Raw genomic sequence first — 18,329 nt, forward strand, 5'->3', positions numbered from 1 at the left:
TTTCGGGTTCCGGAGGGTCTCTTGGCGTTGGTGGGAAGGTTCCTGTCAACTCTCCAAAAGGCTGTGGAAAGGGAGACTAGTTAGGTCTCTGGAGAGGCTGGGGCACTCGAACCCCGGCTGGGTGTCCCTGTGCTCTGCCTCCTGTCCCCTGTGTGCCATTGGTGGCCCCAGGCAGTACTTAAGAGGTGGCTAAGTCACCCCAGCGAGGTCGTAAGCCCATGACTGTCACCTTTTCAGCCTGTTGGAAACCGGAACGTCTTCCCGGGCAGGGTCAGGAGGGGACTCCGCGGCCTCGCTGCAGCCTGGTTCATCCCTCTGCTCCCTCTGTCCACAGGGGTGTTTCTTCAACGGACACCGCCCCCGCCCTGGCCACGGCTATGAGCACAGCAAAGCCAGACAGCAGCAGCCGTGGCAGGAATCGCGCACCGATAGCTTCCGGCTCCAGCAAATAGAGTTTCTCAAGGGGCGGCTCTCAGAAGTGCCCCTGCCTGGAACGCAGGCACCGTCCCTGCCACCACCAGTAGTCCCCCCAGGACTCTGGCCCAGGTTTCCGGGACCACCTGTTAGAGCCAGGCAGCCTGAGATCTGGGGGGTCTGCAGTGGCGTGCCTCTCAGAGGTCAGGGGCTGCAGGCAGTGCCCCAGCTTCCCCTGCCAGGTGGCAGGGGCCTGCCGTGGAGAGGTGCTGACCGGCTCTCCTCCCGCTTCCAGGGACTGAGCATCAGTCAGGGCCAGGAGGAAAGGGTCTTAGAGTTCCTAAAGGAGCTCGGGGAAGGGAAGGACACCACAGCGCGGGAGCTGGCCAGGAAGCTCAGGGTCCCCAAGAGAGAGGTCAATCAAGCTTTGTACTCCCTGGCAAAGAAGGGTCAGCTGCACAGGAAGCAGGGCACACCCCCTTTGTGGAGCGCTGCGGCCTCCGTTCCAGCCCGGAGCCAGCCCGGCACACTGGTACAGCCCGACCTTCAGAGCCAGGGAGCCCCAAGCCCAGAGCCCAACTCAGAATCTGAAGAAAGTCACCCCACATCTGACTCAGAAGATCCTCCTGAGCCTGTGGACATGGCTGAGATCAAGGAGAAGATCTGCGACTACCTGTTCAACGTGTCTAACTGCTCCGCCCTGAGTCTGGCTAAAAACATCGGCTTCACCAGAGCCCGAGATGTGAACGCAGTGCTGTGCGACATGGAAAAGCAGGGCGACGTCTACCGGCAAGGGGCCATCCCCACCTGGTACCTGACGGACAAGAAGCGAGAGAGGATGCAGATCAAGAGGAACACACAGAGTGCTCCCGCGGCCACCCAGGGTGCTGTCCCCGCCACCAGCAGGAACACGGCATTCCCCACCTATCACCTCCCCCCATCCAATGCCTCAAACAATACGATGACCACAGAAAAAGCGGAGAATGGGCAGGACCCGCTCATAAGGTTAGAGAGTAGACAGGAGCCCAGACCAGGGCCCATGAAACTGAGGCCCCCTGTTTATCACAATGGCCCCTCAAAAGCAGGGTATGTTGACTTTGAAAATGGCCAGTGGGCCACAGATGACATCCCGGATGACTTGAATAGCATCCACGCGGCACCGGGTGAGTTCCGAGCCATCATGGAGATGCCCTCCTTCTACAGCCACGGCTTGCCCCGGTGCTCGCCCTACAAGAAGCTGACCGAGTGCCAGCTGAAGAACCCCGTCAGCGGGCTGCTGGAGTACGCGCAGTTCGCCAGCCAGACCTGCGAGTTCCACCTCATCGAGCAGAGCGGGCCCCCCCACGAGCCCCGGTGAGCCCCCGCCGGACGCGCCTAGGGCCGGACCAACAAGCCTCGGCCGATTGTGAGCGGTGCCCTTCGGTGGCCCTGTCCCCCTCTTCCTTTTTGGCCTTTGGCTGAATCATCCTCCTTTGGCCCATTCTCTGGGCAGTGGGCCTGGAGCCACCAGAATCCTGGCCGAGCCAAGGGGGAGGCGGACTCTTGGCTGAACTGAGGCTTCCTTAGAAATCTCGGTTTTCAGGCACCGGGTCTCGCCTGCCCCTGAGGCCCTAGGCCAGGACCTAACTCCCTCCCCACCTCCCCCTCGAGTTGTGTTCCTGGACCAGGTACAGGAACAGGGCCGCCAAGGGTGGGCCACACCAGGATAAGGGCGTGTGCAGAGAGCCCAGGTGCACCCCCTCAACTGGGAGGCAGGCCCGCCCGCCTGCCCACCTGCCTGCTGAGGGTGGTAGTCTAACTTTAAACACCTCCTCTGCACAGAGAGGCGGGCTGGCACTGCTGAGAAGCACCTGAGGTTCCTTCAGACAGCTGGCGGGCCTTACACTCTTGGCCCCGTAGGCCAGGACAGACTGAGACAGGTGGGCCCAGAAAGGACCTGGAGCCATTGACTCAAGTCCGAGTGGCTGCAAGCCGCTGCTGGACAGAACCAGAGAGAATGGGAAACATGCCACCAACTTTTATAGTTACATGTCAGGTGCAGGGACACGTCCTGAGCAATGTCCTGTTAGGTGATTTTGTCAGTGTACCAACCTAGAGTGTGCTTACACAAACCTACGACAGCCACAGGTCACTGGGCAGTATTACCTTGTGGGTCCACTGTTGTGTTACGTGGTCCATCATCGGCCCAAACGTCCTCGTGGCGTGGGACGGCGTTTACACGGCTGCTTTCCAGACTGAGCATCCCCCTTTGGCCCTTGGTCCTCCTCTGACCGTCTTAATGGCCCCAAGTTGGCGTTACAGGGGAGCTCTTAGGAAGAGGGGTGTGTCTGTCCAGAAGCTGGCAGGGCCATGACGGTTTTGTCTCTGTTTGTGACAGAGGCTGAGTGGCTGTCATGCTTTTCCCACCAGCCCCCTTCGCCAGAGTTGGGGGACAGCCAGGAGTTTTGTGGTTAAATAATTTTTTGACCTTCAGCTATAGGGCGTTGATGCCGTGTTAAGTACTTCAGAAGACCTGGGAGATAAGAAATCTGACCTCCTTTTCTAGATGAAACCCAGACTGAGCGAAGAGCTAAGGAAAATATAGAAGCTTGACTACAAGAGGCCTAGGCTGGGTCTAGCAGCCCGTAACAAATGCTTTTGGTTTTCTTTATAACAAGGGAAATTCCTTCACCTCAGGCTCGGAGGAAGTTGAGAGGTCTAGCATGACTTAACACACGTTTTAAGAGTGAATTATCTTTGGGGGTAACTTAGGGACAAACATCCCTGGAGGCTGCCCCGTCCTCCTCTGCCCCCTTCCCCAGCCTGCCCCTCGTCCTCCCACATCCTCCCCTTCTCCCTCCACCTAGTGGGGGCCCCGATGAGCGGCAGTGTGTGGAGAGCAGGAGACTGATACGGACACACCTCTGCTCTCTTTCTTCTTTCTTTCCTTTTGCAGTGCTGGGGATCGAGCCCAGGCTCTAATGCCATTGAGCCACACCCCCCAGGCCTTCTCTATTTTTTAGGACCTTCCTGAGGAGGCCAGTCCACCTCGTTTGCTTTAGGATGAAGGCTTTTGGGTTGCTGTCGAGACTATAATGGTGATTTTAGCCCGTGGCTTATTGCACACAACTTATTATATTTAAGGCATGGGGGGGTCTCCTGTGAGCAAGGTTCCTATCACCCACTGTGGTGGCTGTGCATGCTTCACTGACCTATGGGGACAGAGTCACTGGCTGCTCTGTTCCCTAGAAGAACGGACAAGCTGCCAGGTGCACACCTATAATCCCAGTGGTTTGGGAAGCCGAGGCAGGCGGATTGAGAGTTCAAAGCCAGCCTCAGCAACTTAGTGAGGCCCTGACCAACTCAGCAAGACCTGTCTCTAAATAAAATGCAGAAAAGGGCTGAGGGTGTGGCTCAGTGGTTGAGTGTCCCCGATTCAGTCCCTGGTACCAAAAAAAAAGAAGGGACAGGCCAAGCCTCCAAAGGGACAGAAATTCCTGGCCTACCCTCCAAGTCCACTCTGTGGGGTGGGACACGCGGGAGGGAGGTGTCTTTGGGAAGAGCAGAGAGGTGGCCCGGCTTGGCTTCTCATGTCTGACTGCCTTCCGCCAAGGTTTAAGTTCCAGGTTGTCATCAGTGGCCGCGAGTTCCCCCCGGCGGAAGCTGGCAGCAAGAAGGTGGCCAAGCAGGATGCAGCTCTGAAAGCCATGACGATCCTACTGCGGGAGGCCAAAGCCAAGGACAGTGGGAAGCCAGAGGACTGGTCCTGCTGTTCCCCAGAAAAAGAGCCAGAGGAGGTAGGGACCTGCCCAAGGTGGGTCTCATCTCTCAGGTCTCAAGGGGTAGCATCTTAACTGGCCCCTGGAAGCGATCCTGGTCTAAAAGCCCTGGTCTCTAGTCCCAAGACAGCTTCCCGCCTCCTCTGCCCACCTCCAGCCCGCTTTCCTCTCCTTCCCAGCCCCTCTCCTGCCCCCTTGAGCCTAGCTGGAGGTGCAGAACGTCAAACCTGGAAGAGGCTGAAGCAGTACGGTGCTCCGTCTCCACTTTGGGCAGATAGCTTACTCTCTCCTGCCATGCCCGGGAAGTCCCCTGCAGCTCTGCCTTGGAAGGCCACCCTTAACACTGACGGATCCAAGAGTCCCCCGTCCGTCCCTTCTGCGGAGGCGGAGCAGCCGGCCTCGTCTCAGTTCCTCGTGCTTTATTCTGTCTTCTCGTCTCACTTTCTCCAGACAGCGGAGCCCCAGCCCACCGCCACCTCAACGTCGTCCCTGTTTTCTGGGAAGAGCCCCGTCACTACCTTGCTGGAGTGTATGCACAAACTGGGCAACTCCTGTGAATTCCGGCTCCTGTCCAAAGAAGGCCCTGCCCATGACCCCAAGTACGTCCGGGGAGGGACGGTGTCTCCGCGAGGCTTTCTCAGAGACAGGCTCGTCTTCCTCTTCAGAGACGGCAGCTTATTGTCTCTGAGCAGTTTCTTCTGCTGCATGTGGAAGGGCCTTCAGGACCTGGTTGCTGCTGGGAAAGCAGAGAAGCTGGAATCGGGAGTCCAGAGGGACCAAGGGCAAGGAGGGGTTGGTAGCGTGGGGGTCACTGTTGGTGGGACAGAAAGGTCCAGGGCCTTGGTGGGCCTGAGCAGCTCTCTGAGGGTCTGTGGACTCACATGTCCGAGAGAAGGGCTCTGGAGGAGGGGAAAGTTTTGCATGTTGAAAGTGGGGAGCCAGGCTGAGAGACCCGGGCAGCAGGTGGGCGAGGGGCAGCGGCTATGCAAGGCAGAAGTGACTATAGAAGGTGATGTGCACAAGAAGTCGCATGTAGTAGAGAACGTTAGCAAGTTGGGCCGGTCTCTGCAATCACAACCTTCCTCCCTCTGGTCAGGTTCCAGTACTGTGTGGCGGTGGGAGCCCAAACCTTCCCTACCGTGAGTGCTCCCAGCAAGAAAGTGGCCAAGCAGATGGCCGCAGAGGAGGCCATGAAGGCCCTGCACGAGGAGGCCACCAACTCGGTTGATGACCAGGTGGGCGTTTCTCCTGCTGAAACACCACGGGGCGATCTAGCAACGGAGCAGGTCAGGGTGGCCCACGTTTCTTTGAATGTTCACGGCTCCTTTTTGTTTGGCTGATTCTCCTTTAGTCTGGAGGTGCCAACTCAGAATCACTTGACAACCTGGACTCTGGGATGCCCAACAGGATCAGGAGGATCGGTGAGCTCGTCAGATACCTGAACACCAACCCCGTGGGCGGCTTGTTAGAGTACGCCCGCTCCCATGGCTTTGCTGCTGAGTTCAAGTTGGTGGACCAGTCTGGACCCCCTCATGAGCCCAAGTGAGTGTTCCAGACCCAGCTGCTGCTGGGTGTCACCAGGTAGGGGTGGTGTGTCGTCCAGGGAAAGAAAGGATGTGCGCCGCTGTGAAGGACAGGGAAGGCAGGTGATGAAACAAGCCAACCCTCTCTCCACAGCCTCTTGGATGAAGTTAGTCTTCCATCTTGAGGATACAGTTTCTCTTCAGTGACAGTGAGCATTATATATATATTTACTTTTTTTATTTCTGAAAGAAAAAATATATATATATATATATAAAATCATTCAAACTGACCAAATAAGTCTATAGTGAAAAGTCTTATTTCTATCCCAGACTTCTCTCCTAAGATCCTCATACTATCAGCTTGAATTTCCTTCTGGAAATTTCTATGCATAACTAGCACAGTTTCCTTTCTTTTTTTCTTTTTTTTAAACAAGAATAAGCATAGAGCATGCTTTCTGTTCAACACCTTGTGCCAGTGTGTCTCAGATAGTGTCTCAGGTAAATACAGATCAGAATATACAGCTCTACCAAGGTCTCTTGCACAGCTGAATGATATTTCATTGACTAAATACTTGCAATTTTAAAATTACTTATTAAATAAGAGATATGACAGACCTTTTCTAAAATAGATACTGATGCACCACCACCTAGTTTAAGAAAATAAAATGTTGCTAGTACTTGGGAACACGCCACCCCAACTTGGCATAATTTGTTTAACCCACTTCCAGTGACATTTAGGTTGCTTTGGTCACACTATTAGAAACACTCCAGTTGAATTTCCTCATACTGTATGCTTTTGCTTTCATTAGCAAAACTGTCAGTAGTAATTTTTTTTAATATTTATTTTTTAGTTATAGGTGGACACAATATCTTTATTTTATTTTTATGTGGGGCTGAGGATTGAACCCGGTGCCTCATGCATGGTAGGCGAGCGCTCTACCTCTGAGCCACAACCCCAGCCCCTATCAGTAGTAAATTTTTAGGAGTGAAATTTTGGGGCCATAAACAATATGTTTTTTTAAGGTTTAAAAATTTTTGTATAGGTAATAGACTACTCAAAAATTTTTTTAAAATTCAGAAAAATATATAAAGTTCATTCTCAGTCTCCCTTGGGCCTAGCTGTCATCTCCTATCCACAACCCCCATCAACATTTAATGATTTTGCATTATAATATGTCTCTCTTGAGTGTGTTTGTGTAAATACAGGCAAGTGCATCTCCCCTGTTGGTTTCATATAAGCATTGATCTATAACTTGATCTTATACAACAATATAATAGCATTCTATAACCCTGTATTCTTTGAATAATGCTGCAAAGTGTATTGTTAGAGTGCACGTGATTTAGTTAACCAGCTCCTCTTGGAGAACACTTGGGTTGTTTCCAGAATTCTGCTGTTATGAACAATAGTATAGCCTGTTTATGAGCATTCGAAATTTTAATATGTAAATTTATGTAAACGAGTGATTTTCCTCCAACAAGATCACACCATCTTATGCTTTTACCAACAATATGTAAGAATGGCTCTTCCCCAGCTCCACCCAGGCTAATATGATATAATCAAAATTGTTATCTTTGGGGGGCTGGGGATGTGGCTCAGGGGCAGAGCACTTGCCTAGCACCTGTGAGGCACTGAGTTCGATCCTCAGCACCACACAAAAATAAACAAATAAACTAAGGCATGCTGTCTATCTACAACTATAAAAAACATTTTTTAAAAATCTTATCTTTGCCATTCTAAAATGGAAAAAAAAAACAGTATTTTGCTGTATTGCAAAGATTAATCTGTTAGGATATTTATTATTACTATTTACCATATTAATAGATCACAGGAGAGAAACCACATAATTATCTCCAGAGATTCTGAAAAGGCATGTATAAAACTCAACATCCATTCAGATTAACAAAACAAGCTGTCAGTAAAATTAAAATGATTGAATACCTCCTTACCATGATAAAAATACATTTGAAGTCAAAAGCCAGCAGCTTATTTAATGATGAACCTAGAACTGTTCCCATTAAAGTCAGGAGGGAGACATAGTTGTCAGTGTCATCATTATGAGGCATTATTCTGGAATTCTAGCCAATGCCAGTCAAGAGAAAGAAATAGTGTACATGCCAGGCGTGTGGTGCACACCTGTAATCCCAGGGACTCAGGAGGCTGCACTGAGATCCTCCTGTCTCAGTCTCCTGAGTCTCGGGATACAGACGTGTGCCACCATACCCATGATAGATAGAACTCTTAAGCACGTACTGTTCATGTACTCAGTACAACTTTAAGGCCAGCCTCAGCAACTTAACAAGTCCTAAGCAACTTAGTGAGACCCTATCTCAAAATAGCAAAAACTAAAAGAGCTGCAGATATAGCTGGTGGTAAAGCACCCCTGGGTTCAATTCCAAGTACCAAAAACAAAGAAGAAAGAAAACTAAATATACAAAGAAGAAAGAGGTAGTTAGTTAATCATTATTTGCAGATGACTTGATTGTATACCTGGAATACTTACCTGAAAACCAAGGAAATGCATAGGCAGAGAATTGAGAAAAGTCGGAAATCGCAGTGAAATGCGTAAGAATCCAGAGCTTGCCTGTGGGCTGGGCTGTGGCTCAGTGGAGGAGCGCTCGCCTAGCACTGGGTTCCATCCTCAGCACCACATGAAAAATAAATATATAAACAAATAAAATGATTTTTAAAAAGAGCTTATCTGTATGCAGGAATAAGCAATTGGGAAATGCAGTGGAAGAAATTACCCTATTACAACAGCAGCTAAAAAGATGAACTACCAGGCTGGGGTATAGCTCAGTTGGTAGAGTGCTTGCCTTGCACACACAAGGCCCTGGGTTCAATCCCCAGCACCACAGGAAAAAAAAAAAAAAAGATAAACTACCTAGGCACAGTCCTAATAGGAACTATGTAGGAACAATGTTAAGTAAAACGGTAATCAAAGATATGAAGGAAGACTTGATTAAATGGGAGGAAGAATCTGTTATTAGACAGTAAAGGTTTTTGTGTTTTGGTTTTTTGTGGTCTGGGGATCAACTGAGAACCTCACATGTGCTAGGTATATATTCTACCACTGAGCTACACCCCAGGGCAAGTATTTTAAAGATAGCAGCTGTCCCCAGATTAATCTTCACACTTAATATGGTCCCAATAAAAACATCAACAGAATTTATTTTGGAAGTAGAAAACTTGATTCTGAATTTCATATGAAAAACAAATACATAAAAATAGCTAGGAAATTCAGAGAAAAAAGGACTGATCCTACCAGATTTTTTTTTTTAAGAATTTAACCTTTATTTTATTTATTTGTTTGTTTATTTATTTATTTATTTATTTAATATTTATTTTTTTAGTTTTTGGCGGACACAACATCTTTGTTTGTATGTGGTGCTGAGGATCGAACCTGGGCTGCACGCATGCCAGGCGAGCGCACTACCGCTTGAGCCACATCCCCAGCCCCTACCAGATTTTTTTACCTGCTGCCAAGGGTTGAACCCAGTGCCTCACCCGCGACAGGCAAGCGCTCTACCGCTGAGCTACAACCCCAGCCCCTACCAGATTTTAAAACAGTGATGTGATGTACATAGCTAGAAAGGTGCTTCCGGGGATCAGACGGGAGCACCCAAAAGGTCGAAAACCATATGAATGGTATTTTTGTATGTTGTAAACATAAGGCTCCAAATGAGTGGGGAAATGGTGGTAGTGGGGCTGCCAGCTCTCCATCCTGAAAACAAAACCAGAGCTGTTTGTCTGCCCCCTTCCCGACTCCCAGACCCCTACAGATCCAAGGTTTAAATGTAAAATAAGTGAAATCTGATCACTAGATGAAAGGAGGGATATTTCTAGAATCTTCAAGCAGCAAAGCCTTTCCAATCAAAGACACAAAACATAAAGTCATCAGGTAAAAAGCCCAGAAATGTTAATAGTAAGAAAAAAATGGTGCGTAGTCAAAAGACCACCTGAGAAAAACACCACAGTGCCCAGCAGCCCGAGGCTAATTTCTTTGATACGTGAAGGGTTCTACAGAAATCCCAATGGAAAACCTTAGGAGAAAACTAAAGTATGTGAGCTGTACATTCATAGAAAAGGAAATACAGTGAATTGCCAGGTGGTGGCACACCTGTAGCCTGTAATCCCAGCAGCTCAGGAGGCTGAGGCAGGAGGATCACAGGTTCAAAGCCAGCCTCAGCAACTTAGTGAGGCCTTAACCAACTCAGTGAGACCCTGTCTCAAAATAAAAAGGGCCGGGAATACGTCTCGGTGGTAAAGTGCCCCGGGTTCAGTCCCTGGTACCAAAAGAAAAAGGAAAAGAAGTACAATGAATTGTCAGTAAACAGAAAGGTACACGACCTCATTTTGTAAATTAAATTGACGCTTTGACAGCATACCTACAAAACAGCGGTGCAGTTAGCCTGTGCATTACAGCTGAGTGTGAGAACAGTGCCTCCAGCCCAGACACACAGTGCACGGCGTTTGTGCAGAGGTCTTCATGCAGCATTGTTCACAGCAGCAAGAGGCTGAACGTGGTCTCAAGCACCATCATTTGCACACTGGTTAAGTCAGCCGTGGTGCATCTCCACTAAAGAGTACTAAACAACCTTGTAAAGCACAGCGTGTCTGTGTGAGACCATCTCTGAAACCTGTGCGCAGAGGGGAAGGCACTGTGGATGGCAGGGGAGAGACATAATGTGTGTGTGTGTGTGTGTGTACACGCGCAGAGTATTTTCTGGAAGGATTACGACAGTCTGGTAGCTGGTAATGCACTGCATCTGGGGAAGGAAGGACACATTTCATTGTATACTCTGAGTGGTTGGAATTTTTACTGGTGTGGTATCTAACTTTTCAAATAAAAAAAAGCCATTGGGCTGAGGTTGTAGCTCAATAGTAGAGAGAGCTCTCCCTTGCACACGTGAGGCCCTGGGTTCGATCCTCAGCACCACATAAAAATAAGTAAATAAAGTAAAGGTATTGTGTCCACCTCCATTGAAAAATAAATATGTTAAAAAACATCAAGGAGAAAAGCTCATGAAAATGGCACCTTGTTATACATTTTGTTTTTAGAGTAACAACATTCATTTATTAGTGTTTACATGTGATTTGCATTTACTTTTATGTGAAATACCTTATCTGTCCTTATCCAGTTTTCTTTTGGATCATTACTCTTCATTAGCAAGTTAGAGCTTTTAACATAATAAGAAACCTTAACCCTTGACCAGCGTAACCGAACAGAGCCCTCAGGCTAGGAGGGCAGCAAAGGCTCTCCACTGCCCCCTTGTGGCAGGATGCATTGCCCACTGTTGAACCTTCTGGAAGGGAAGATCAGCCTCCCTCCTGCCCTTTACTGGTTCATATCCTTCAGTCTGAATAAACCCCCAGAGCCTCCCACCCCACTTCTGGGGATTGAACCCAGGGGCACTCTACCACTGAGCCACATCCCCAGCACTGTTTATTTTTTATTTTGAGACAAGGTCTCACTAAATTGCTGAGGCTGGCCTCAAACTTGTGATCTTCTGCCTCAGCCTCTTGAGTCACTAGAATTATAGTGTACAGCACCATGCCCAGCAGAACTCATTTCCTTTAAATTCATTCCTTTAATTTCTTTATGTAATAGGTTCAGTGTTTTTCCTTCTTTTTTTTCCCCCTCAACCACTGAGCCACATCCCTAGCCCTTTATTATTATTATAATTATTATTATTATTTTCTTATTTAGAGACAGGGTCTCACTGAGTTGCTCAGGGCCTCCCTAAGTTTCTGAGGCTGGCTTTGCACTTGTGATCCTCCTGCCTCAGCCTCCTGAGACACTGGGATTACATGCATGCACTACCATGCCCGGCTTTTCCTCTTTATCTTCTATGAAATCCTTTCTGAAACTCCGTGGCTCATTCATTCAAAACACAAGGACTTATTATCAACTAAATTGAGAATGTGAAGAATTGCTGCCCCAAGTGTGCAGGATGTGTGACCGTAACACAGAGTTGGAATGTGCCGTATGGAGGGACATGCAGTGTGCCATGGGGACACAGGATATTGGTGCCAGCTCCTCCTGGGAAATCAAGGCAGGTGGCTTATAGGACAGGAAACGCTAATGTAGTAGCCACGTTTTCTCAGCATCTCATGCAGTAATATACTTTGCTTCCTTCTCATATGAATTGAGCTGGGTCCTCCGTTTCCTTTCTCTCTTGATGACCTCAGCCAGCTGCTAGTATCTAAATGCCATAGAGCACTACACACACACCTCTAGCCCAGACCTTCTCACACCCCAGATTCCTCCATCCAGCTGTTCACGTGTCCCTTCGACTTGGATTGGCCTCCCCGACATGACATGTTCAAAGCACAGATCTTGATTTTTGCTTTCTTAACCTCCTTCCCTCCAGCCTTTCCCATCTTAGTAAATACCAGGTGTTTCCCGTCTTAGTGAATATCAATCCAGCTGTTCAAGCCAAAAACCCAAGGATCACCTTTTCCTCTGTGCCCTTCACCTCCTTCAACCAAATTATCCTTTGACTTCTATCCCAAGTCTCCTGCTCTTCTTCCTACCTCTAGTGTAGCATTCTCTCACCTGGATCACATCTGGTCTCTCTGCGGTATTCACTCAACACATACCTACAGAGGTCCTTCTGCTAGAATAGGAGCCAGATGGTGACCAGCAGTCACCTAAGTAGAAGTATGAGATCTTGTGTCTCCTAGGGGTCACAGAGAGCTGGAGTTCAGAGGACAGTGAGGATCTGTGGAGGTAGGACTAGATTTAGGGAGCGGGATGGCCCCCAAAGAAATGATCCCTGAGCTGAGACCCTAAGGGTAACCCAGAAGAAGGTTCTAGGCAAAGGCTACAGTACAGTTGGCTTTCCGTATCCACAGGTTCTGCACGCATCTGTTCAACCAAGTGTGGAATGAAATGTTTTAAAATTTGTTGATTATGTAATTCGAGTCTGTCTCTGTACTAACCACAGCCAGACTTCCACTTCCTGCCACCCTCCCTGCACCGGGCAGTGTAGCACCTGCTCCCACAGCGCTTACACTGTGTCAGCTGGGGTAGGTGACCTGGGAGGACACCCAGGGACTTGAGCAGCCTCAGATCTCGGTTCTGCAGAGGTCCTGGGGCCAGTGCCCCGTGGACACTGGAGGTGGCTGTCCTCACCCGTCCTGTGGTAGGAGGAGAGCAGAGCTGGTACAGAGACGGGGAGGCCAGCGGGTGAGCAGAGGGCAGGAGGGAAGCCCGTGTGGACGAGGAGAGAGGCCCTCTGATGGCCCCTAGGGCTGGCCTTGAGGTCAGTGCCTTTACCACAGGAGCCCTGGAGGGCCACTGCAGGTCTCGAGGGTCACTTTTTCTGTCCCACACTTTGGCCTGCTTTCCCAGCTTTTGTCTACCAGATTTCCTGTCCCACTCTGAGAGGACCACTTGGGACCTTTGCCTCTGATTCCCACCAATACCCTGGTCCTCACTCTGAACTGATACTCTTACATCCCACTTCAGGAAACCACGGTCGTCATGTAAGAGAGGCCTGTCTTAATCCCCTGACCTCCCTCCCTCCTCCGAACCTCGCTCTACCCCTAGGCACAAGGGAAGCGCCTTCCGCCTCCCCTTGAGTCCTGCGTGCCCTCCCTCTTGTCTGTTCTGGGGCTTCCTGCTTCTCCCCTCGTCATCGGTGGTCCTTGCCATCAGCCTGGAAACACGGCCGACCTGTGGACACCTTCCCTTGACCTGGGTCTCCCTCCAGGAACACCCTGGGTCTCCGCTCCTTCACAGCCAAGCCTCTCAGGACAGTCACCCATGCTAAAAAGGCTAACCACCAGCCACATGAGGTTATTGAGCACTTAAATGTGCCAGCTTGATCGAGGGACTGAATTATTATATTTAATTTTGATTAATAGCCTCGTGTGGCTACCATAGTGGATAGCGAATTCCAAAGGATTCAAATTACATAATTAACAAACTCAGTCATTCTCATATGTGTGTGTGCGCATATACATGTACATATATGTATATATACACGTGTGCATGTATGTATGCAGGTGTCACACATATAAAACTATGTCTAAGAGTTCGTATTTTTAGAAGTAGTTGGACACAATACCTTTATTTTATTAATTTATTTTTATGTGGTGCTGAGGATCGAACCCAGTGCCTCACACATGCTAGGCAAGTGCTCTACCACCGATCCACAGCCCCAGCCCGAGTTCATATTCTTTTCAAAGGCAGAACAGTCATGAGATCCTCCTGGACCCCTGGCAGTTCATTCCCTACTCCCCAACCTCTCTTCATGCCTCAGTCTCTCTCATTCTGAACTTGGCCCGCCGGCCAGGAGGGACCAGCTGCTTAGGACAACCAAAGAAGAGTGGGACTCTCCGTGTGCTTGAACATGGAGACCAGTTTCTTCTACAGCTGGAGCCGATGCATCCAGAACCGCAGCCTCTGTGCTGCCCAGTTCTGTTTCCAAGCGGTGGATTCAGATCTGGTTGAAAGCTGGGGTCTTGACACTTGTCTGCTGGGTTTCCCAGCTGCTCTGCTCTGTCATGCCCTCCCTCTGGGATTGCAGAAATCCCCAGGAAGGGTGGAGGCCGCTGCCTGCTGGGCTCGTGCCTCCTCTATCTTCGGAGCCCAGGGCCCAGCCCAGGTCCACGTCCCTGCCCCACTGTTCACCTTAGGCCCAGCAGAAATCCACAGATGACTCCCCAAGAAAGCTTGGCTCCCCAGCCTAATGCTGTGCTTGTGGATATGCTCTCTCCAGGCTGACCCTTGTGAGGTGGTCAGGAACGGAGGGGACACTGGGATTGGGTACTTTAAAATCAGACAGTGTTAAGTAAGTGATTCAAGTGGGGAGAGAGATCTTGGCTTCTCATTTCTGCTTAAGAAGAAAGTCTAAATTTCGTGTTAGTAGTTCTTTAAACCCTCTTATTACTCCCTAATCTTCCTTTCTAGTAAAGGCAGGCTGGCTGGAGTCTTTGCAGATAATAGTACAGTATCTAGTCGGAATTAGTCTTATGATTTTATCACATTCGGCTTTATAGCCACCTTCAATTTATGGCAAATGGCACTGGTGTTCCCTTTGAGCACTGTGAAATTTCCTTTTTAAGTGTGTCGAGCACAATGGCACACGTAATCCCATCCACTCAGGAGGCTGAGGCGAAAGGATCACAAGTTCAAAGCCAGCCTGGGCAGCTTAGCTGAAAATAAAAAGTTGAAGAGTCTAGGATATAGCTCAGTGGTGGAGTGGCCCTGGGTTCGATCCCTAGTACCACCAGCATCCCCCCCACACACACACACAAAAAAAAAAAAGTATGTATATTTTTTTTAATATTTATTTTTTAGGTGCAGATGGACACAACACAATGCCTTTATTTTTTAATGTGGTGCTGAGGCTCGAACCCAGGTCCCGCCCGTGCTAGGCGACTGCTGTATCGCTGAGCCACAGTCGCAGCCCCTAAAAGTTAACATCTTTTTATATATATATATAAACAATGTGTGTGCATTTTTAAAGAATCAGTGTAGAGAAAACACTCATGGTCGTCCACGGGACATCTGGAGCTAGCAAAAATCATGTTGCGATTCATGAATGACCAAACTCCGGGAAATGCTGCCTTAGTAACATCTGTCAGAATGGACGGGTCCGGATGTCTGCTAGGCGGGCCACGCTGCAAGCCAGCCCAGCCCTTTCTGCAACAGCGTCCAAGTCTTGGTTTGTCTGTGTCCCGCTTCTCGCTTCTCGTCCCAAAGGTTCATTTACCAAGCGAAAGTCGGGGGCCGCTGGTTTCCAGCCGTCTGCGCGCACAGCAAGAAGCAAGGCAAGCAGGAAGCAGCCGATGCGGCCCTCCGCGTCCTGATTGGGGAGAGCGAGAAGGCAGAGCGCATGGGTTTCACAGAGGTAACCCCAGTGACAGGGGCCAGTCTCAGAAGAACTATGCTCCTCCTCTCCAGGTCCCCAGAAGCGCAGCCAAAGACAGTTAAGACGTCTACTTTTGGTGCTATCTTTTTGTTTTGGGGGTGGAGCTGGCTTGTCACTAGCTGTCATGTGAATTGTCCCTTGGCTATGCTACTAGCCTCAATAGAGCATATAACTGGGACACTAGATGTGAAAGGGGAAAGAAAGGTGGTGCACGAGTCCATTAGCACGTGACCCCCTGCCCACTGTGAAGCATGGTGGACGCGGGCATGGCTGCATGACCCTCACAGCCCCCTGTCCCCACAGCTTCCTCTCACTGGCAGTACCTTCCACGACCAGATAGCGATGCTGAGCCACCGGTGCTTCAACACCCTCACAAACAGTTTCCAGCCCTCCCTGCTCGGCCGCAAGATCCTAGCCGCCATCATTATGAAGAAAGACCCTGAGGACATGGGTGTCGTGGTCAGCTTGGGGACAGGTGAGAGAGGGTCTCCCGAGCCACCAGCCTCTCAGTGACTGGAAGCAGGTCTTCCTCACCCTCCCCTGAGTCCATGTGAGCAAGTCCAAGGCCGGGGACAGGCCGCGCGTCCCCTTGTCCTGACATGGATCTTAAAAAGCTCTGGATTTTGGCCAGGTGCCAGGGTGCCTTTAATGCCACCCACTCAGGAGGCTGCGGCAGGGTGATGGAGAATTCAGAGCCAGCTCAGCAACTGAGCAAGACCTAAGCAACAGCAAGACCCTGCCTCTCAAAAAAATACTGCCAAGGGCTGGGCATGTGGCTCAGGGGCTAAGTGCCCACGGGTTCAATCCCCAGTACACCCCCCCCCCAAAAAAAAAAGCTTTGCATTTTGGAACACTTCAGATTTCCACATTAGGGATGCTCAACTAGCAGACTCCAAATATTCCAAAATCTGAACAACTCCAGACTCTGAAACACTGTGGTCCTGAGCACTTGGGTAAAGGACACTCACCTGCGTGTCATTTAGCTGCAGTCAGCTCAGGGTGGGGGTGGACTCCTTCTCCCTAGGTAAGAGGATGACTGTCGAGGCTGTTCTCCCCGAGCCTGAAGACAGACTGCCCCACCCACTTCACCCTCCTTCTCCTTTGACCTTTCCCTTTTTGCTCCCAATCCTTCAGGGAATCGCTGTGTCAAAGGAGACTCCCTCAGCCTCAAGGGAGAGACCGTCAACGACTGTCATGCGGAGATCATCTCCCGGAGAGGCTTCATCAGGTGAGCGAGCACCTGCCGGGGCTGCCCCCGCCCACCCAGGCACGGTGGCTCCGGCACAAGCCTTCCTGACACCCTGGCAGACGGCAGGTCCCTGAGCCAGCAGTGGTGGCCTTCGGGTTTATCCTGTGATCTGAGCCCTCGTAGAGCCAGTCCCCTCTGTGACCCTCTGCCTCCCACCCCCAGCCTGGTCCTAAGTCCTTTTTTCTGCCAACTCTGCTGTCTTCTGTTTCTCAAAACAAAGGGACCCTGGGTCCTCGGGCCTTGGGGATGAGGCGGCCTCCATCCCCATTTGAGGACCCATCAGCACCTTGTGTCGCCGCGGCTTCTCCTCTGGTTCACCTTTTCTCTAGTTTGTGAAGGGAGCGGGGAAGAGGCAGCTGCCTCCCAAAGCCTTGAGCCAGTTCCTTCTGCCTGGAGTCCCTGCAGCCGCCACAGCAAGGGGCCTTTGGCGGAAATGAAACGACCGAAAGGCTCACTGTGCTTTATGGAATGCTGAGGTCTCTCTGGGAAGCTTCCCCACCTGAGAAGCTACAAGAGCTGCACCAGGAAACTGGTCCCCACTTGGGGCTCAGATAGGGGTCAGCTCCAAACACCATCTGCTCTCGCCAGAATCCAGCCTGCCGTCCTAACTGCACGTCTTTTACAGGTTCCTTTACAGTGAGTTAATGAAATACAACCCCCAGACTGCGAAGGACAGTATATTTGAGCTTGCCAGGGGAGGAGAGAAGCTCCAGATAAAAAAGACTGTTTCGTTCCACCTGTACATCAGGTCTGTACCCTGCCGGGCTCCCAGGATGGGCTTCCACCTGCTCTGCCGGCCCCTAAATCTGACCCCACGCAACAGGCCACACACTCCACTGAGGTACCATGAGGTACATTCCCCAGTGGAGGATGACTGTCCTAGACACAGCTGCCCCCTCCAGCATCCCCTGGTGGGCTCCAGGAAACATCCCAGCTCCAGCCGCAGCAGACTAGGGACCCCGAGAAGTTGGAGTTCCCTCCTGCGCAGGTGAGTGACGGACACCCCTGTGTTGCAGCACTGCCCCGTGTGGAGACGGCGCCCTCTTCGACAAGTCCTGCAGTGACCGCGCCCTGGAAAGCACAGATTCCCGCCACTACCCTGTCTTTGAGAATCCCAAACAAGGCAAGCTGCGCACCAAGGTGGAGAATGGTGAGTGCCACACAGGCTCTGCGAGACCCCCGTGTGCGCCACTCGTCACGGGGGAGGACTGTAGGGAGGGGAAGTTCCATTCTGAATTTGTTAGCTCAGGTGACGAGAGCCTGGCGGGGAAGAAAGGACAGAGCGTGTCCTCCTGGGGTCTCCACGGCCGGCACAGGCAGAGTGCTGGGGGAGGGCGGCAGAAGTGAAAAGTCAGGCCCTCGGTCTGGTGGCCTCGGACCTGGCCTCCTGCCCCCTCGCGCCTTCCTGCCTGTCCCCCAGCGTCTCCTTCCCCCTGTCCCCCAGCGTCTCCTTCTCCCTGTCCCCCAGCGTCTCCTTCCCCCTGTCCCCCAGCCTCTCCTTCC

At 50.7% G+C, this 18,329-nt stretch overlaps 1 protein-coding gene across 2 annotated transcripts in view; it reads left to right on the forward strand.

The window, feature by feature from the left end:
• Positions 1–334: 334 nt before the first annotated feature.
• Positions 335–18,329, forward strand: part of Adar (adenosine deaminase RNA specific) — a 23,267-nt gene continuing 5,272 nt past the window's right edge. Inside the window, exons 1-10 of one of the 2 annotated variants that reach the window (XM_015502816.2) lie at positions 335–1,767; positions 4,007–4,190; positions 4,623–4,771; positions 5,269–5,407; positions 5,524–5,714; positions 15,409–15,634; positions 15,881–16,052; positions 16,712–16,805; positions 17,452–17,574; positions 17,843–17,976. In XM_015502816.2, the coding sequence (XP_015358302.1) occupies positions 1,055–1,767; positions 4,007–4,190; positions 4,623–4,771; positions 5,269–5,407; positions 5,524–5,714; positions 15,409–15,634; positions 15,881–16,052; positions 16,712–16,805; positions 17,452–17,574; positions 17,843–17,976 (2,125 nt within the window). In that variant the 5' untranslated portion in view covers positions 335–1,054. The remainder of the gene's footprint in view (positions 1,768–4,006; positions 4,191–4,622; positions 4,772–5,268; positions 5,408–5,523; positions 5,715–15,408; positions 15,635–15,880; positions 16,053–16,711; positions 16,806–17,451; positions 17,575–17,842; positions 17,977–18,329) is intronic. The other variant, XM_015502817.2, reaches the window with a different exon arrangement.

Source organism: Marmota marmota, unplaced genomic scaffold (genome assembly GCF_001458135.2).
Source record: "Marmota marmota marmota unplaced genomic scaffold, marMar, whole genome shotgun sequence".
In the NCBI taxonomy this organism is placed as follows: domain Eukaryota; kingdom Metazoa; phylum Chordata; class Mammalia; order Rodentia; family Sciuridae; genus Marmota; species Marmota marmota.